The sequence below is a fragment of the Triplophysa dalaica genome, chromosome 6 (assembly GCF_015846415.1).
Source record: "Triplophysa dalaica isolate WHDGS20190420 chromosome 6, ASM1584641v1, whole genome shotgun sequence".
In the NCBI taxonomy this organism is placed as follows: domain Eukaryota; kingdom Metazoa; phylum Chordata; class Actinopteri; order Cypriniformes; family Nemacheilidae; genus Triplophysa; species Triplophysa dalaica.
Genome location: NC_079547.1, coordinates 3,304,999 through 3,326,959, shown reverse-complemented (window position 1 = coordinate 3,326,959; position 21,961 = coordinate 3,304,999). Strand labels below are relative to the sequence as shown.

General features: G+C 39.1%; 1 protein-coding gene across 4 annotated transcripts in view; it reads left to right on the top strand.

Moving 5' to 3' along the window:
- The window catches only part of LOC130424540 (protocadherin-9), a 210,765-nt gene that overhangs the window by 118,586 nt on the left and 70,218 nt on the right, over nucleotides 1-21,961 (top strand). For 2 of the 4 annotated variants that reach the window (XM_056750302.1, XM_056750304.1), the window contains exon 4: nucleotides 21,505-21,706. The exons of 1 other annotated variant lie outside the window; for it this stretch is intronic. In XM_056750302.1, the coding sequence (XP_056606280.1) occupies nucleotides 21,505-21,706 (202 nt within the window). The remainder of the gene's footprint in view (nucleotides 1-21,504; nucleotides 21,707-21,961) is intronic. One more of the 4 variants, XM_056750303.1, reaches the window with a different exon arrangement.

The window sequence follows — 21,961 nt, the reverse complement described above, 5'->3', positions numbered from 1 at the left end:
TTTCAAGTAACACAGATGTTTCCACTGTAAGGATGTTAGGCTGTATAATACATTTTGGTTTCTAAATTCAATGGAATAAAATGTATATTTTTTAGCTAATGTATAGCATTGACATGCAATATCTATATATTGCAACCAAGAATTTACTGACTGACCTATGAAGGATTTTTCTGCATTACAGAGATCCATCCAAATATGAAAATTGTGTCATGAATTACTCACTGTTGTTCCAAACCTGCACACATTTCTTTGTTTGGTTAAACACAACGACATTTGGAATAATGTTAGCAACTGACAGTTCTGGGACGTCATTGACTACTATGGTAGGAAAAAGGATTGTATAATTTCTTTTGTTCTGTTGAATACAAAAGAAGAAAATGAAGGTAAGCAAACCCTTCTGGGCCATTTTTGACTCTACCACTTTAATCTTTTCTTGTCTGCTTCAGTGGAAGCAAAGAAATCTGACCTTTTGTACACAGACATTCAATTGGTCAATGTCCCAAATTTGCTTACATTTAATTTGCAAGTTAGAACAATGGCTATTAGCCATATTCCTGTATATGTACCAAATCATGTACTGGTTTAAATTGGGGTAAAAATACAGATTTTGAATGTAGTCTCTGTTGTTTTCCTGAAATAATGACAAAAGGTCTTTGCCCAAACATGTATGGAAGGAGAACTGTAAGGCTCATCTGGAATTATCCTTGTTTACTGTCTCACAGAGAGCCGTAGAAAGACCCTTGATGACATCACAGCTTCAAAGCAAACAGATTCCTGCCCTCTCCTGCCACACACACATACACGCGGTACACACGTGTACACCCTAGCGTTCGCCTGATCCCGTCACAGTATGAATAGTGGGTGGAGAGGTGGATTCAGGTGGCCAGGTGGATTCACACAAAGTAATGAAATGAAATGACGGCCCTCCAGAAAGAGTAGACCAAAAAAAATAAAAAGACGCAGAAAAAAAGAGGGCAGATTTGGGCTGGCCAGGAAATTGAAGCCATTGCAAGCAAATTGAGTTCAAGTCCTTTTGAAGGGAGAGAGCACACCAATCAATTTGGCCGCTGCCAGGCGCTGGGAGACGGTTGCGTTGTGGTGGGGGCGGTTTGGGGGTTGCGGAGCATCCGTTAACTAGGGTGGATGGAGAAGGGGGGGGACGCTAACATCAGATAGCGGGCGGAAGAGATGCTAGCAGATTCTCACAAAACATGCACGAACATATAAACACCGCCAGAACAAGACTCCGTTGGCGTATCCAGCATTGGAATTCAGCGTATCGTCTGCGTAGGTGGCAAAAAACACGGATGCTTCCTCCAAAAAGATTGAGAGAAAGTGCAGAGTCAGCGTTTCGAGCGTGGCACAAACATTCTTTTAGATCAACGCTTTTCTTTTGCACGCGGTGAGGATGTGTGCAACAAACTCTCTTTCCCGCCTATCGAGTGAAGATCTGGTCTTGGAAACCGGTTGGGCGAAAATCTGAATGTTGGAATTGGCTTCGTGAGCTGGATGAAACAATTCTTTGAATTTAAAGTTTGACATGTATGAAAACAAAATGCATTCAAAATGTTATCACACTTACGTTAATGCATTTGGCGAACGCTTAAGCGAAGCGAAATTGTATTACAAGATATACATTTTATATGTATGTTCCTGGTTATCGAACCGTGACCTTTGCGGTGCTTATTCAATGCTTTATCAATTGAACTTAAGGAATTCTTAAACAAAATAAAAAACTGAAAATCAAATTATTCATAAAGAAGAAAATACTTTGTAATTTCATTCTATTTTAAATGTTCATCGCCCTGTTTGCTAGCTTAGGTCAAGAATTAAACAGGGAACACTTTTTAAATTCAATTCCTGATTTCCCACCTAACTCTCGCACCACCTCAGTTTCGTTTCTGCAGCCAAGATCACTCCTCCCGCCAGTTCTTGGACACTGACACAACATCTCGGCTAATTGCGCCGGTTGCTCAGCAGGGCTGTAGAGACTGAGGCAAGGTTGACGTTGGGTGGAATCATAACCCCCCAAGGCCTTATTAACTCTGTTGGTTCCCCAATTAATCCATTAAGTTGTTTTGGCTTGGTTGCAGAGGCCCCAGGCACAATTTTATATACCGATACGCAGCAGCATTAGGTGCTAAGATGTTTGCGGAGGGGATTAACCGCATGATATAGCGTGTGATTTTAAGATTTTGTGTTTTATGTTTCTGAGCATGATGTCTTAATTGTTTACGGGTCTTTTTCCGTAGCGACACGGGCTTGTACATTAAGGTTTGGGCCTTTAATGAGGTCTCTTAAAATTGGAGCCATAATGAGCTGTGAAGTTTAATGATTTTAATTAGGGCTCGTGTAACCTGGGTTGATGAGAATAAGAGACAATTATCAAGAACACAGGCACACTGAATGTAATTATGAACATTTATAAACTACTATTAAATGTTTAAGCAGGAGCATCTGAATCTGAGACGGTGAAACCGGAATAGGTTTTGAAAAGAATGACGTGAATGCAGTGTGTTAAAGCTTGAAATTGAACTTTTCCTTCATTGCATAAGGTATGCATATTGAACTGATATGAATCAGTCAAATATTGTTGTATCACAACACAGTCTCACAGGAATTCGGGCAATTGTCATGAACCGTAATCTATTAATTCTTGTTCATCAACATGAATTTCTTCCTTTTTTGTGTCAGTCAGCATGCAATTTTGTGTGTCACCCATCACGACTTTCCATCAAAAGTACTTTAATACGCGATATCTTTCATATGTATAAAAACATATCAACTCAATCTGATGGGAATTCATACCTATTTTTCAAGGTGGCTCATTCGTGTGAATTCCTATTTCCTACAATCTTATACGTATGTTTTGTTTTGATTTGACCTTTCCCCTGTGACGTTAGGGCGGGTTAGGGAAGTCATTTTTCATCACTTTGCCACCTCGCGAAACTAGCATCTGCAGCTAAATTATAGCTATAATAATGTTTATTATTATTTATTTCTTTATTATTATTTATTATTATCACAGCTTTTGCGGCTGTGATTTTTGGGTTTGAGTTGAGGTACGGTGTTGGTTAGCCAACTCCTAAAGTATTTGCGACTTCTTTTGATATCAGGTTAGAAATATATAAATGTACATACACATGCGGTCTGTGTAATTAAAAATAGTTGTGCTGGTGACAAGAAAAAAAGAGTAAATCCGTGTTGAAGAACACAAATTAATAGATTTACATTTTGTGACAATTTCACAAATTCCTGTGAGACTGGGTTGTGTATCACAGGATGGAAATTGTCAGGACTGTAAGATGAACCCAAGCGCAGGCAACAGTGAGGGGGTTAATAAAAGATTTGATTTAAACACAAAACATTGCAATAGAGAAAACCATTACAAAACAAGAAACCAAACAAAAAACTTCTCACGAGGGGGAAAGATAAAAAAGATCAATAATATTATATAAATAATAAAAACTTGACAGAACCGGGAACAGGGCGATAGACAAGGGCGATATTCCAGACATGGCAACACACAAAACGAACGAGCACAAGACAATAGACACAAGGGCATTTTAAAGGGAGACTAACAAAGGATAATTAACAAGGGACAGGTGTCAGGATGAAACACTCAAGTGAAGATACAGAGAGAACGAGAGGGGCGGGCCAAAGACAAGATTGGAGAGAGCGCATATTATGTAATAAATGATCACAATAATATGTCTATCTCCACACAAATCCTAAGGCTTTGCCATGACTCTGCCACAAGACCAAGAAAGACATGACATGATGAGGCAGAATCATGACAGAAATGTGACTACAGTAACTACACAAGATGCTTTGCAGCGATGATATAGAAGAACCAGTTTTGGTTCCCCTAAGAACAGTTCACTCAAAGGGTCTTTTACCATTTCTTTCTTTCTTTATAAAGAACTTTTGTTCCAATACAAAGAACTTTCTGTGAAAGATGTTCTTTATAGAACTATTCAGCCAAAAGCAATTCTTCTTTGGCTTGTTCAAGAGTGTTAAGAGTAAAATGTCTTTTGATAAATGAATTCTTTGCACTATGGAAACCTTCTGTATCTTGGTCGAGTTGAAGTGCGGTGAAAAGTTCTTATTTATAAACATTGTTTTGTGATCAGGGCACTCACCAATGCAGAGCGGCAAACAAAGGGCCCACTGAACTGTAAAAGTTAGAGAAAGGATCAAAAATGGAAGTGAAAAAATACATTATGATTGTTTTCGGATCAGAACACTTTACTAACCCACAGTAAGGGGACCCTAGGGAAACCTTAAAAAACTAAAAATATATCGTAGTATGCGGTGTTAATGAAATGACCCCTTTTAAAACTTATCTGGTTTGTTATTTTTTTGAGAATTTTTAATGGTCCCCTGTTTCTTAATACTTCATGCAGAGTCATTTTTAGACTTTACCGCCTCCAACAACAAAAGTGACTATGATTACACTATATAACAGACTATATTAGATTAGAGTACATCTGTGCCTGGGTACTGTGAGCGTGTGTGAATAAGAAATCATCAGCTGATCTCAAGCGAGCATAAAGCTGAGAAGTTTTTGTACTCAGAAATCGAAAATGAGTCATCCGACCACTGAAAAATGTTTTAGCACCATTAACATTTGAAAGATACCTAATGACATGTTAGAAAACCCAGCAGCGGAATCCACGCAGGGCAGTCGAATTCAGCGCAGTCCATTTAGTCCCTGTAATTAGCACTTGGCCATTTTTGCACATAAATGGTCGTTCGTGTTTTCTAGACTGCTTCACGTTTGTTTTTTCGCAATCGTTATTGGCTTTCAAAGTCACTGATGCAAGAGAAACGGCAGCTATTAAATGCCTGACAGCCTCTAATTTCCAGAAGGAGTCCATTAGAGATATTATTGTTGATCTTTGAATCAGAAAAGGAGTTTGAATCCAATATATTTTGTGTGTTAAATGCTCATGTCTTAGATGCAATTTGATGCATGTGCAGCTTTGTTTTCATCTTGTTTACAGTGTTGCGAGTTGTTTATTACTCCGTTTTAATGCCTTTGATGAATCTCAAGTGTCAAGCTGAATAAATAAATATTTGTTTGCTTGTGAATTCTTTTTGATGAGAAAGACTGGCCGTTGAGAAATAATATTGACAATAAATAATGTTGTTTGGTGCAGGTCTTTGTAATGAATCAATCGACCTGCTTGGCACAGCAGACCGAATCAAATGAGTCATGATGCTGAATCATAACCTGAATCGCTCTGATGAATCACTTCCTGTATAAATGGTTATCAGTTCAGATTAGAAACAATCAATGTGTTCTGTGTTTTTTTTAAACAAAAATGTCAGGTTATGAGAAATTTAAATCGAATTTCTAATTCGTTGTTTATGGGACACAACTGATTTTAAGAAGGGAGGTCAGAGGAATCGGGCCAACTGATAAGCTTTTTTGTTTACCACCTGCATTGTTTAAATTTGAGGACAGACTGTATTGCAGGTCATCAGAAATAAAATGTATGTTTTTTTGTGCATTTCTAATATAGCATGCAAAAATGGAGCCAAACATATCATGAGTTTTGGTATAATAAGTGTTTTTTTCTTTTTTGTGTGTAGAAAAACGTTTTAGGGCCAGTAGCAGGGCTGGGGCTGTTGGTGCCCCCTGCTGAAAAATGTAGGAAGCACGGATTTAACGTCCTCCATTAATTCATAGAGAACAAGGGGTCTGTGTGCTGCGAAGACAACACACTGATGGTGTTCCTACATCATCCATTTCCTGTTTATTTTCTTGCCCTCCGGTGCTTGAAAATGAATATAATTGCAACGCGTAGACCAATATGTGGAAGCATGCTCTCTCTCTCTCTCTCCCTCACACACACAAACACGCAGCGCAGACGCATGGCAACCACGGTATCGTGTCACACACGGCGGGTTTGAGGGAAATTTGCTGGCTGCTTGGCAACCACACAAATGGAGAAAACGATCAGGGCAATTTTTATTTTCCAGATGATTAGGTTCAACAGAAATTATGGTTGCTAAGATCATTGACCATAAAATTAATTATTAAGCCAGGAATCAATTGTATTTCTAATGCTCCTAAACAGATTTTTCTTCTTTAAGTTTTCTCAACTCTTTGGTTTTCTATAAAATGTTGTGTATTTTTGGTCGGGAGTTGATTTATGTCATGGAGGATATTAGTGAAAAGCCTGTCCCTTAGCTCCAGCCAGAGTAATACCATGCACCGTTTCAGATCTGGGAGTAATGTGGGTATTTACCTTGAACACTGCGGCGTGCGGATGGTGACGTGGTGAGGGCTGTGGATCGGACGAATATCCATTACTTGCATCGGTGCACGTTTTACGATGTCAACCTTCTCGTTTTTTATCCCGCAGACTTGCAGAGATTGGATCTCATTACAAAACACTAATGAGATCAGATTTGGCTTTCAATGTGGGTCACTTGTTTTCTAATCTGATGCATATCTGACAGCTGGTCATATGAACGCTTGTATTTGATTCATAGATTAGATTATGATTTCTATTGTTGCAGGGCAGAATCACTGAATTCACGTGAATTTTGTAAGAAGAACATTGGAAAGTGAGCGAGAGCTATGAATATCATCTTTCTCATTTAGAAATGAAAATGCCCATTCACTTTTCATACAGACGGGCAACATAATTGAATTGCGCTGATCAACTTTCTTACATTAATGTAAACATTTTGTAATGTCTCAAGTAAATCTAAGTACCCGGTAGAATGTGTACATTTTGCCATGACAAATAGTCTGAGACACCACCATGCATTTCATCCTTTCTGAATCCATGTTTTATTCAGTCTTTAGCAGAAAAAAACTGCACTGTTTTTGTAGCTTAACCGGTTGAGCATGACCAAGGTCAGGGTTCAAATCCCACTGCTAAAATGTAAATAAAGCCCAACGCACCAGTGCTATCCGCAATGCATAAGAAAATTGCATGTGTTTCTTTAGAAGATATTTGAAAACATACATAATAACAGCCTGAGCAAAAGTTTTTTCGTGCTTTTAAAGCATGACACAATACCCGCCGCCTCATCTCAGTGGTTTGCTTATTTTCTGTCAGCGTGTTCTCCCTCTATGGGTCATTCCCATCCATATGCATGTGCCGTTGCCTGCACGTCGGGCCCCTTCACAGCACGTGCCGGTTGGTCGGCCCTGTGACGAATTTCCACTTCATCACGGCAGAGTCGCCTGCCTGCGCATGAACTGCGCTGGCTGCGGGATCTAAGCTCCGGCTGAGAAATATAATGTTATTTTTCCCCACCTGCTGCCCTAAAGCCCTCACGCCACCGTGATGATGAAGGGATGCTGTTATTATTGAAAACTGCAGTCGGATTGAGATTCTGAATAATTCAGAGATTTACCTGGTATACGCAAAAGTGGGAGCCGGGCACGCATTAGGTGTCGCCCGTGTAATTGGTTTAGCGGATGTTTTATGCGGTCTCAGGATTGCAGACATTAGGGGCCGCCTGAATGCGTGAGAGAAAGCAACACCTGTCCGCATCTGACAGTCTATCCAAACGGGATTAGCGTTCGATCCCAGTGATTAGAGTTGTGGTGAGCTGAGCTTTTCGGCGTACGCAGTGGAAAGGGTAGCGGGATGCAGATTACACTTATTATACGTGAGCAGAGGTGTCCAACATGCTCGCGTGTGCCGATTTGCCGGGAGCTGCGTGTACACGATCTATCCATACAAATGACTCATTCCGGTTTGCCTCCCTAATAGGTAGGCAGATGTGCCGAACGCCCCCCCGCTCCCGCTCCGTGATGCTGGAAGCGTGGAGGAAACTGGGTAGACGGCCAAGAAAAGCAGCAGTTTGTCAATGCTAATCCTATACGATGGTCTACGTGACGTGTTGCAAATGTTCGACTGCCAATAGCAATATAATTGAGCTTTCTTTCAATCTCGGCCTCGTCAGGTTGCCACGGCTGTTCGGGTTCCCCGCGTCGCTGGCGGGCCTGCGCGCGAGCCAGGGAATTAGGGTAGGCGATGCGATCCTGCTTTTCTGTAAGCAAATAGGTTTAGCACCTGGCAACACTCACTGAACACTATATTATCCTCTCATCGTTAGTGGAGACAGGCGCTTCGCAGTAAAAACGTGCTGCTCAACGCATTTTCTTTGGCGCGTATTTTTGTCACTATGCTTTGCTGGCGAGTTTTTTCCCTCTTGTAGACTCTGTATGGCTCGGTCGGTCTACACTTCTGACTTGGAAACACCGGCCGGAGCGGAGCGATGACATTTGGTGGACGTGTCATCCCCAGTGTCAAGATCCATTTTCATCATGTTGCATTTCTTTTCGTGGCTGTCTCTCCACCTCTTCCTCGCTCTCTCCACCTCTTCGCGAATTCAATCCATTTCCATTAGACAGCCATCTGCCTGCCCTTTCAGGTGCTGATGTTTAGAAGGGTGGAGCTGGCCAGGTCAGGGCATGTTCTCATAAAGTTCCTAACAGAGGCTGTGCTCTCGGACTAAGCGAGGGGCACATCACTGTTCAGCCAACAGAGCACGGCCAGCAGTGGAGTTCTACTAGTAGAAAATCCTTCTCAACAGAGAAATTGAATTGCTAAAATAATGTTTAAACCTTTCAAGACCGATCTGTGGCACGACTTAAGTGATGATTTACTTTATGCTTCTCGTAGAAGCCACAGATCATTGTCATGTAATAAATAAATAATGACAATTAAAATTGTATTATTTAGTAGGGCTGCACCATATTAAAGATAAATGTGATAGGCGGAGCATGTACAGTATCTTGTTAAATCATGTGATGATAAAACTTCAGCTTTGCGAATCAGTTTGAACTGAAAAGTGAAAATTACATAACCAACAAACATGTTTCACATTCTTTTAGATCTTTCATTGTCTTCTACATGTCAGATCACTCAGATGCACTCATGTGCACATACTACGCAGAACATTTTCCAGTCTCTTTACTATCTTCTTCACCGACCTAAAACTTGACTATACATAACTTTTTCTTGAAGTATTCATTTCACTCAGTTTTTGAAATCCATTGTGATGTGCACATTTGCAATATTTTGATCGTTTTTTTGTGCATTGTGATTATTGTGGGGCTTTATTGCTTAGTAAGTCATTCGACATGCGTACTTCTAAATATAGTTTGCAATCCTATGAGAAGGGATGGGTATCGTTAAGATTTTATGGATATCAATACCGATATTGGTACTGCTTATCGATACTGTTATTGATACTACGCTCTATAATTTGTTGCTAAAAACACATAATGTGAAAAGTTGTTAAACATTTTAAATTTCTTTACTACAGCTAAGATTTAGAAATGCAGTTTGCAAATGCTTCTGAGCAAACAGAAAATGCCACATAACAAAACGTGTGTGTGTTCAGTAGCATACCACTTACCACTTAACATGTGCATAGGAGAACATCATAAGGCAATTCAACATATTTACTTTACATCACGGTTATTTGGCTGGTAGACCGTATTTCTTTCCTTTTCCTTTCTGGTGTTTAGGTCTACATAAACTATAGTACTATTTTCTTAGCAAGTAATATTTTTTTAATTATGAGTACTATTTTTATACGTTTACTAGCACATTTACTTAAGACCATTTAATAAAGTAAGTAAATATACGTTGCCGAATTATTAAAAACAATGTTATAACTTGTTCTCAAATAAAGGACTGTTATTTTGACGTGTTTCCGCAAAGGGGTGTTTGACGGAAAATTCCTCGTTGTGAAACGCGGACGCTGAAAGCTCCACAATTGCAACCATGCCACTCATAAACACGATCAGATTACAAACACATAGCGGAAATCATATGGCTCTAGATATCACACATATGTCGAGCAAGCTTCAACCATCATTCAGGGATGGAAATCACCATGTAACACCGGAATACACAGAGATAAAACAGCGTAAGTATTGATAACAGTGTTGTTTGTCATGAAGCTTAACGATACTCTGGTATCGACCCAATTATGTACCGGTCCAAAAAAGTACCGGTTCTTGGAACCCATCACCACCTATGAGTAGTTTTACTTATATTAGATGCTAAATCAGTTATGTCCTTCTCAATTAATTTAAGTACACAGTCTTTATTCTGTTATGAGTTTTGCATCAAATAAAAATATCTCAGTTCATACCAGGCCAGCCAGTTGGATTGCTTACCAGAGACTTACTAAATACACCAAGAATTCATTAATTGTGAAGTGATTTTGTTTTATTTCCAAGCAGGCACCAAATATAGCATCCAAAAAACGTTGACTCATCCGGTCGAAACACTTGTAAGGGGCTGATGATTCCTTGAGACCAAAGAGTCTTGTAAGAAAAGTCCTCTCCATTCAACACAAGGCGTGAGAAAGTCCAAGACATGACAAAACTCGGACATGTATCATGTGGTGGTCTGGAACGAAGACAGAACCGTGAAGCCCCTAAGAGACCCAATGTAAAAATGTAACATTGTGTCCGCGCGGATCTTGATCATTACGATGTATTCTCTCTCTGACCACCTCTCCTTGTAGTCCTGTTAAGAGCACAGCGGCGTGGAGGTCACCGAGCAAGGCCGAATAAGTGATGCCAACCCTGCTTTCAAATGATGGTGTGTCATTCAAAAGATCTCCTGACACATCCTATCTGAATCTGCTTTGAGAGCGGAGGTATACACTTCAGAGAGGAGAAAGAGAGAGAACCTCGGCATTGTAAAGCGTTTAACCTCGCTAAAGAGGCCTTTGCGTTATTTCAGTCTAATATGAAATTGCCTCACGGCCCAGGTCTCTGCTCGAAGAAAAAACAAGGAGAGATAGACAACACAACAGACCTTTTTCCAACAGTCTGCCCTTTTCATTGCTGAGGTGTGGAATAGGGGGGAGGTGTATGTTGTTGTTCTATGATGGGGTTATTTTGCCATGATAGCTTGATTTTTCACAACACCTGCACCCACCGTTTGTTTACCTTTAATAAGTCATAGGCTGAGAAAAGTTGTTTGTGCCGGAGTTGTTGATCGATTTTGAAGGAGATTGTTGATTTTTGTCAAATCGAAAGGTCTCTGATGCAAGACGTGCTCACCTCAGAATGTTTCTAACGAAAAAATAGCTCTTAACAGCCCAATTGTTCAAATTTTTTTCTTTAGTATATACTATTGGCTAGTATTATAATAGTGTAGTATTGTATTGGCTATATTAAGGTAGTATTGTATTTAAACTATTGTTGGTATTTTACTGTAAAAGTATCTCAATTTTTGATAAAGTGAAAGATTACAGACTTTCAGAGTAGATATCTCCACTAACAATACTAAGAAAGATTTGTTATGTCAAGTGTGTACAAGGAGTTATGAAATAGTGATCTTGATCCCTAAAGCAGAGTATGGTTGTGCCAAGACAGAAGTAGTCATGAGCGGCCATCTTTAGTGCATCTAGAGTACTACAGTTGATATAATTCAATTGAATCCTGAAGCATTATAGGTAAAATCACGCAGGCATAATAGCTTAAGGTAAAGAGGCATTGAAAAACCACTCACACCCCCACAGCAGAGTGAGTATGTGTGTGTGTGTGTGTGAGAGAGAGAGAGAGAGAGAGAGAGAGAGAGATTGGAAGTGTTGTCTGGCCTATGTGCCTGCTGATGAAAATGAGTCAAGTGGCACTGCATCGATTTACATCTCATCTCTAAAACACATTCTCATTGAGCAAATAAGCGTTATTTCAGCGGGTCTAGAGTTTTACGCTCTCAAACTACGTCATGTGAAGTATGCTCACGGTCGGGCTGTTTTTACCTCGGTCAAGTTCACATGAACATTGCACACTGCTGTTTTCAACAAGACACTTTCATATGGACAAATAACTACTTTCATTTAAAAAAATCTTTTTTGTGTATTTTGAATATATGTGTCCCTGTTTAGCTCAGTTGGTAGAGCAGTGCGCTAACAACGCACATGTTGTTGGTATGATCCAAGGGAACACACATAGTGATAAAAGACACGTCTAGACTAAAAATGCACCGTAAGTCACTTTGGATAAAAGCACCTGCCAAATGCTTACATGTAAATGTAAATGAGGGACTGTTACTTACAATCCAGACTACATTTTTAACTAAAAGATGTGTTTTGTTTTCCTGTTTTGGTGTTGGCATTTTTCTACCTTTGGTGTTCTGTCCCTCAAAACGTCTCTTTAAAAATGTCTAGTTACTTGAAGAATTCACTTAAGACACTTTCACAGGAGCATGAATGAATGAAAAAGCAGCTACATTCAAAGAAAGAAGATATATTGAATATAAAGTCCCAAGCATGTAAGCTAAGATGCATCTATGGTTGCTAACCCTGTTGAAAAAAACTGCATTTGCTGGTTTGGTTTGTTTTGATGCTGGTTTATACTGGTCCTTAGCTGGTCCATAGCTGGTTTAAGCTGGTCAAACATTCACCAAAAGATAATTTACCCAACATATGCTGTTTTTTTCAACAGGGATATGCAGTTTGTTGTCATCTTAACCGTATTTTGTGTATGCTCTACAACTTCAAACTCTTTATTTTTCTTAGCTCCATGGCTAGAAGTAGAATCAGGTTGTTAGTCACTCCATACAGAAAGCACACACACACACAGACTGACTGACTCACTCAGTGAAGCAGAGTCTCTCTGCCCGGGTGAGGAGATGTTAGCGTGAAGCTAATGCTTTGAGGCAGAACAGAGGAGGGTTCCAGAGGAACCCTTTACACCAGTGTGGAGGACAGCCTGGCCAACTCGCTGACTCTCTAAGCCGGATGCACGCGGTCGGGCGCTGCGCCAGGAAAAAGGAAAGCGAACAAAGAGGTTGTTGGCAAAGAGAAGCAGAGAAATGAAGGTTCAAGAATGTAGCGAAGTACAATTAGCGCATAGGGAACACAACTTCCCGGTGAATTAGTTGCGCTACTACGGTTGAAGTTGATTGTGGCGATGTTAAAGTTTTCCCTGAAATGAAGATTTTGGGCTTTTAGTATGAACATGTTAGGATATCAATAAAGTTTAGCAGATGTTAAAATGTCTTCCACTGAATAGCGATTTTATGACATAATGCTGCACCTTAGCATCTCATCAAATTGAGACGCTATAAGGTAAACTAAACGCTATTGGCTATTTTAAAATGAGAAGGGGCTACTTAATATATACATAATATGTATTACACTACGGAAGCCCGAGCGGCACACTTAAGGTTTAACAAAAAACAACGGAAACACACTGCATGTTTTATTTACCTTTTCTCCACATGTCAGAGCAGATTTGGGGCTCGGGTGGTGTGTTTCTGGGACACTGGGACAGAGACCCCTTTTTAAAGAATATTTCGAAGACTGAATGTGCCCAGCATGTGTGTATGTGTGTCCTTTGTTATTCAAAGGGACTTTTATGTTTCTTAGTCTCGCCCCCCTCGCCTGTGACTTATGACAGAGTCCGGAATGCGAAAGATGTTTTCTGTGACTGTGAATGACTGCCGACCGGCCTGGGCGGGCATCTGAGCGGCGGAGACTAATGAAAGGGCCCGTACGATGGGAGGGAGGTCACGGCGTTCTGCCTGTAATGAGGAGCGAGGGGATTGTCACAACAGAACACATTCGCTCGAGAGCCATGCTACGCAGAGTCCAGCTGTACGAGGCCTTTGACGCTACGCACGCAGCCCTTCTCCTTTGATGCGAGACGAAACGGAGACCAAAATGAGATAAAGGCAGAGACTGCGATAATGGAAGAGGGGGAAGGCAGACGATGCGTAGATGAAAAGAAGGGACAGCTGAAAGGAGGGCACGGAAGACGAACCGTGTTAGGTCTGTGCTCAGCCTTGCTGTCAGAGCTGCAGTAACACATTTTCACCAATAGAGGGCAGACAGCCTTTTACAATGACAGACGGACTCTCCATCCCTCTTTTGCTGTTTCTTTCTGTAAAAACGCCTCAGTACAGCTAGATATATATCACTCGTGAGGCAGAGATTCGGCAGCAATGATGGTTTCAAAAGTGGAAATAAATAAATAAAAAGGCAACTTGAGTGGGTGTGTGTTTGTGTTCATAGTACTCTATGTATCCATATATTTCTTTTTTCTTAAGCACTGTTGGCAGTCTTTTTCAACAGTCGTTGTAGAAGTCAGGTTTAACTTATTATTTTTCCAACAGAAAGCATGCAAACCTCACAAACACACACACACACAAACACACGCTCAAACACTAAACAAAGGAAAGCATGTACTAAATGAGCAAATAAACAACTTCATATTCTAAAAATATGTTTATAATGTGCTCATTATCTCATCTTAGCACTTTTAAACCAGAAAACCTTTTGGCCTTCACAGATACAGAGTTATATTTAAACTAAATGTGTTTCAAATGGTTATTCTACAAAGGACACAATGTGCAGTCATGTGACACTGTTGCTGCTCTGTGATTGGTCCTGTCAGACTCTGCATATGAAATGCTTGATGTATTCTGATGCTGATAATTGTATAGATATCTTGGTAATGCTTGATGCATTTGTGTGAAGATGTCTCAGTTTCTGGCATGCTTATCCGTGTGTTTTGAGTAGGAATGACAATTATGGTTCTGATTTCACTGGATATTTTTTAAGCAATAATAGTTCTGTGAGTGTGTTGAACCATCAGTTATTTCTGTTTGTTTATTTTATTATTATGAGCAAACAGTCTTTCTCAAATCACATTGACTACAGTGTTGATTGTTGATTTAAGAATTAATTTTTATTCATAAAGTTTAGGGTTTAGGGTAAGGTTAGGGATAGGTGGCTTTAATGTCTCAATAAATTGGTATCATTTTAATATTTTTTATAAATATAATGATTTACATTGTTTATTACACAACAATACTGAGGTGCAAAGAGTAAGGATATCTTCCTCTATTTGTAAATACCAATAGCAACTGACTACTATTTCTACTTAATCCGAAGCAAATACACCTGTTTTCGGTTAGTGTAAATAGCACCTATTTAAATTTACTGTAGAAAGCATCTATTGCTATTTTAACTTAGTATGTTCTTCATATGTTTTTCACATTCCGGTTGTGAGGCAGCGAAATGTGTATAGTTCTGTTCTGTGAGTTGTGTGTATTTGCATGGGTTTTCACACTCTGGCATTGTCGTGTTGAGGATGATGAATCTGCATCAGATGCTGCAAAACAAGATTACTGATGATTCCTTCAGCAGGTGTTGCTGGATTGGATTATTTTTTCAGGTGTTTGAAGTTGGAAGCTGCAATGAGGTGGTAGACGTTCTCTCTTTCTCTCTCAATCTTTCGTTTCTGTCTGTCTGAGCAATCTAAGCAACAGCCTGCTAATGAAAAGCACACCGGTGCCATGATGGAGACCAGAACCTCAATTTCCTCTCTGGATCTTGGCCTTTCCCTTGTGTGCATGCACATGTGTGCACGTCTGACTGCGTTTGTGATGCAGTGTGCAGTTGTATTTTTTTTAAACGGTGTGTGGCAGATTTTCATTAGGTGCAGTTTTTATTAGCAAGAGCTATTGTGTAGGTTTAGTTGTACTCGGTGTGCAGCAAGTGGTTGACTAGATTTTGCAAGAAACATATCGCTGCTGTCCTTCTAAAACATTGTATATCCATATTTTATTTGTTAATCATTATTACTAATCGCCCTTTATGTTTGTCTCTGGGTTTTGCAAATATCTAACCAATAAAAAGTATTAAAAAGTGCTTGTCAACTTTGACAAAAGAGTATTTAATCATTTAAAAAGTGTTGAGGTTTCAGATAGACAGAGACGATATGAAGTGTGATTATTAATATGTTTGATAATATTTGAACGTATACTGAAGTAGATATTTCGCACAAGCGTTGTCCATGTTTGGTTTCCAAATCAGCTTGGAAGCACCGCCCACTGTAAAATCTCATTGGTCCTCAATTCCTCTCCATATGTATATTGCTTTGTTCTGATTGGCTGTGTTTGTTTGCACAAAATGAGTGACGACACCAGCATGGACTCACTTAACGCTCGCAACTGGTTGGGAAACACTGGTTTGGTGTGGTTTAAGGTGTTGAAAAGCGCTCCGTGTTTTCAGTATGCGGTTTTCTCACTGAAGGGTGGGAATCGAGGGGGTTGTTAGTGTATCCACCCCATGGGAGAGACAGGGTGAGATAGAGGAAGTGAGAGGCGTGCTTGCCAATGAATCGTCCCGCGGGATCGAGACAGAAACAGCAGTCTATTATTTCTCACACTTGGGGCATCCAATACGAGCAAGCCATGCAGAAGCAAATACACACTTCTGTGAAAAACGACTGCACAAAGAATTATTATTTGACTTTTTCATGTATATAGGTCAGAATAGTGCCTGAAAAATATATGTATTTCTTTTCTTTTAAACTTTTAGAACTTGATTTGTTAACCTTGGGAAGATATTAAATAAAGTGTTATTTTTATTCATGTTTAGATGCGGGTTGCATATTTTACTGCACTGTCTTGAAATAAGATCATGCACGTAAAAAACAATTCAACTTAAAAACATTAGTTAACACGACGATGATGCATCAAGTTTATTGAGTTGACTAATCTTTTTAAGTTGAATTAACTCAATTCTGAATAAGATGAAATTTTTGAAAATGTCATTTCTATTCTGTATCACTGAAAGTTCCTCCTGATTCTGAATGTGTATCCCTCACACAGAAAGTGAAACACATGGACTTTTCCCATCTTGCTAACTGAGAATTGCTTCCGAATTCTATTCAAACCCAAAAATCATCATGAGAAAAAATATCACAATGAATGAACTCGAATCAGATTTGTTGTGCCTCGGAGATATTTAATGTAGGTGTTCTGATGTTTTCCAACATTTCATGGAACTTTCTAGCAAACTCTGGAGCTAATCTCTACACAGAGCCCTGATCTCCAGCTAAACCGTGATAGCGGTCCACAGACAGGGCTGACTTTTGCCGAGCAGGAGGTTAGGTTAAAGCGAGACTTAACGCAAATCCATTAAGCGTTACTCTGTCGGATATGAAGCATCCTCTAAAATTCCTGCTTAGAAAAACTGACATAAGCCTTTAAGGTTTGAAATGCAATTCATTAAAGATCTGCATGTTTGCAGATTTGTTTATGCATGGTGTAATTGCCTATTTACTGGCAGCCAAAGATGTCTCCATTTTCTGAAAAGCAGTTTAGAGGCGTCAATTTCTTTTATTTTATTTTCTTGCCATGCCCTGAGTGAGAGAATCGAGTATGTGCCTCCATCGAGTAGCAAACTTCTGTGACACTGATTCTGTGTACTTTGACGAGGGCAAACATTTTAGCTGAAAGCGCCTGTGTTTGCCCAGCATCAGTGCCATCGCCAGCGTGTTTGGCCTGTTACGATATAAAAACACGCAGCTAATATGGGCTGACAAGCATGATAAGCCATGATTGCGTGTAAATTGGCAGTGGCAAAGGTTTAAGCTGGTCTTATGCTAATACAGCGGCGAGTGACTGCTGGGCAAACACACAAACAAATACACACACACATGCTTACATAGACTTTAAATATGATGCGCATACAAAATCAATGCGAGTCCAAAATCAAGTTTTTACCATACGGAAGATGCACTGAGAGATACGTGAGACCGTTTGCATTATTTTTATATAGGACATTTTTGTACCTAGTTTTTCTATTCCTTATTTATTATTATTTTTCTATCGAACTGGGTAATACACAAAATAATATTTTTGGTGCATTCTGTGCAATTTGTGTGTATTATATTTTTTGGTCCCATAATTCTGTGAATATTCCACATATGTGTTGTTACATTACATTTTGAAAAATCAAAAACGCTAGAAATAATAGCTTTATTTAAAAACATGCATGTTAGCGTTTCACGCTCTGAAATCTCTCCTGTTACAGTTTGGCAGAATATATAGCACAGCAGCTAAATTCACAACACTTAATGTGCTCGGCAAATCTGTATCTGCATCTATAAACATTGCTTTCACTGTGGACAGACATGCTTCATTATCACTGCATATATTTTGCTTGTTAAACCCAGCACCCGCTCTTCAGTATTTGACAAAAGCACTGAAGTGTAATTACATACCTGTATAGTGTTCATGGTATTTGACTGTTCTTGCTTCAGAAGGGTAGAATTACATTCTGTGAGTTATTCCACTCGCGATATTGCTTTGATAGCTGTATGATATTGTATTTCACAATATGAGACGCCAATATTTGGTATGGTTTCAGAAGAGCCCAAGCACATTATATGAATATTACACTACAGAAGTCAGTCAGCACATAATATTCCACAAATCTATTACTAAACTGTGTGTGTGGTCCAGGGAAAGACAGATAGTAATACCACTCCTAACAATTATAGTAATACTATTAATGTTTTACATTGTGGGACATTTTTTGGTTTGTGCTGCTGATAAATCAAACTAAATGATATGATGATGGAAAATCCCCATAAACATGGAAACCCAACATGTCTGTAAATTTACTTAAAGGAACAGTTCACCCAAAAATGAATAGGCCTATATTCATTTCTTTGTTCTGATGAACACAAGGAAATATATTTGGAAAAATGTTAGAATTTTCAGTTCTAGGAAATCATTGACTAGCATCATAGAATATGTTTTAAATTGTATTCAAAGGTTTCTTAGAAATCCCAAATAACTTTAACTATAATTTGGACCAATCCGAGCATAACCGCATGCGGATGTCATCATTTTTTAAAACACTTATAGTGTTTTCAAAAATATAGTAAGTATAGTAAAAATTAAAAAATATATAGTTATTATTATTTATATTATCAAATTATTTTTTTATTCAAATATAAAAAAAGACAGTAAATCGTTTTTTTCCAAAATTGTAAAATGAGGTAGAGTTAAAGTGTGTTTGAGGTTAAAGTGTTTAAATGCTGTGTAGAAAAAGCAATAGATGTCAATAGAACGTTACTTATTTATTGTGTGCATGCATGTTTTTTGCATCAAAACTGACACTAATTGCACACACGTGGAATGAATTGCAGGCAGTCTTTATTGAAACGAAATATCAATGTCAAAGATACACTTTGAACACATTTAACATGCAATTCATTGACTCAATGTTTTTATTTGTTTTATTTCACACCTTTTGTGTCTTTTCACACGCTAAGTATTTATTTTAACACCTTGACAAAAAAAGGGCGCACTTTGATTCAGCAGATGTTGAAAGACATGTTAAGTAGCTCATGTTGTCTGGACAAAACCGACAAATAGTTATTGTAGAAACACCCTTACATACGGTTTCATCTTAACGACATAAACAAACGTTACTGCGCACTTTTATGATCCCAACTGAACTTCACATTCACAAACAATAGAGTGCCTGTAGATAACAAGCAATCTGTTACTTGGCTAAACTTGTCTCTCCGATATTTGGAATTTAGATTCCGATACCAAGTTCAACCAGTAGATGTCAATGTATTATACGGTTTGTTTAAATGCGACTGAACTAGGACGCATCAACAAATTGTTTATTAAATACAATTATTATACATTGAAATAATAATACAAATTAATATGAACATAAATTAAATCAAACATAAATAGTTATGTTTTATTAGACACGAGCAAAACACGGACCGGAAGTTAACTGGGGGTCATGCCCATGCACGTATTTATGATAGAAAACCTTCAGTTTCTTTTCTCTCTTTATCTGCTTGATCATTCAAGACGTTTATACTTTAACCTGTTGCAAAGTTCTTGTTGGGAACCTTTTATTTCATAATGAAAAGTAAAAGGCAGATGTGGTGCTAGAGCTGTTTCCCCCCAAAATGTTAAGTGATTGGATTAAAAGTAAGGTTCCTCTGAAACCAGAGATCTGACAAAGTTCCGTTTCTAAGACCGTCACGACTGATACGGCGCAGAAGTTACTTTTTCTCCCTTTTTTACGTCTAATTGAATGTCACTTGCTTTCTGAAATGCTCCAAATTATATAATGAGGTCATTTGCATGGCGCTGAGATTGGCTGACCTTTGCTTTTGCCAATAATTACGGCAGAATTGTCTAAGACGGTCGACAGAGATGGTGCAGAAAAAGACAACTTCCCACTGAGAAAGGTTAGCGGAGAGCTCGACGCTGGACTTGGCCAAATGTCATTTGAGTTTCTGGGAGTGTGGTCGAAATTACCAAGTGACAGAGATCGACAATGCAGAACTGCTTTATTTCAAAGCAGCGAGAACGTGCTCTATTAAAATGGTGTGCGTGGTATTGTTTTACAGTAATTGCCTAATTTGTGTGTGAACATGTTGGATATGTTTAAACTGTTGTTGGTTTAAAAGCAACAGAGGCATTAACAGATATAGGGTGGACTGCACATACACAATGTATTGTGAAACCTAGATAGTCACGGCCAGAACTCTCATGCGGTTTCCAGCCTCTGTGCTCAAAGTGAGCACATGGCATGTGAAATTGAATGCTTAGGTCGGGCCGTGCCAACCCAGCAGTGCTATTCCTACTCCTATCGGCACCACGGGCCAAGCGTGCGGTGACCAGCCGTCAGCGTGTGTACAGAACACCTCCACTACCACTCTAATGATTCGCCCTGAAGATCACAAGAGTTTTTTATTTTTATCTCCTTTGATCTTAATTTGATCTTGAAGAGATAGTTCAGCCAAATATTTAAATTCTGTCATAATTCACTCACCCTCTTAACACAAAGGAATATATTTGGAAGAATGTCAGTAACCAAACAGATCTCATCCACCATTGACTGCCATTGTTTCTCTCTATTGAACACAAAAGAAGATATTGAAAACAGTCATGGGGCACTTTTGACTACCATTGTCATTTTTCCTACTATGGTAGTCAAGGGGGTCCAAGATCTGTTTGGTTACTGACATTCTTCCAAATATCTTCCTTTGTGTTTAGCAGAACAAAGAAACGTATACAGGTTTGGAACAATTTGAGGGTGTGATGATGACAGAACTTTCCTTTTTGGGTTAAGTATCCCTTTGTAGTGCATATGTAAATACAGTCGTTGTTTTGGAAGTTCTTATTGATCTTGGCAAACTTTGAATAAAAGACGATTTAACAAAGAAATAGACAAGATTTGGCAACCTGTTTGTGTTAATGTAAGCAAAGCCCATTACATACGTAACTTTAACATTTGTAAAATCATTTTCCGAGTGATATTATGTTTTATTATTGGTATGTATGCACTGCATAGATATATAAACACCTTCTCATCTCTTCACTTGACAGAATTCATCAGTGATCTGTCATAACGCAGTCATTTACAGGAATTGTTAACACATCATATTATTAGCGGATTAGCATCCAAAGATGTGCAATATGATGTTCTAGCGTGTGATGAGCTTTGTACTGTGAAACGTGACTTGGGTCTGCGGTGCTGAGAGACAATTTTGGCCATATAAATCTAGACGGTTTCAAACTAATCCTCTGAAATGAAACCAGCCATTTATCTGTATTATTTAAGAGGAAAAGAAAAATTTGTAATTATGTAAAATTCTGATTGGGAAACAAAGAGACAAGCATTAACCCTGGGCTCTGTCTCTCTGCTCTCTGATTGTAGTCGCAACGGCGCGTCACGTTTCACCTGCCGGATGGGTCTCAGGAAAGCTGCAGTGACAGTGGACTGGGGGACCATGAGCCCGTGGGAAGCGGGCCACTCCTCTCACATCCTCTCCCTCTGGTGCAGGCGCAGGATGAGTTCTACGAGCAGGCCTCGCCGGACAAGAGGACCGAAGCGGATGGCAATTCGGACCCCAACTCTGGTGAGTAAGCTCAGTAGCAATGGCCTATCCTAAAAGATTTGTTCAGCCATATATTGTCATCAGTTATTCAACCTCAGGGCATTCTGAACCTGTATGTGACTCTTTCTTCTGTGGATCAAAAAAGATGTTTTGAGAAATGTCTTGGTGGTTTTGTTTTCATAGAATGGAAGTCAATGGGGTGAAATGTTGTTTAGTTACCAACATTCTTCAAAACATCTTCTTTTGTGTTCTTTAGAAGAAAGGGAATACAGGTTT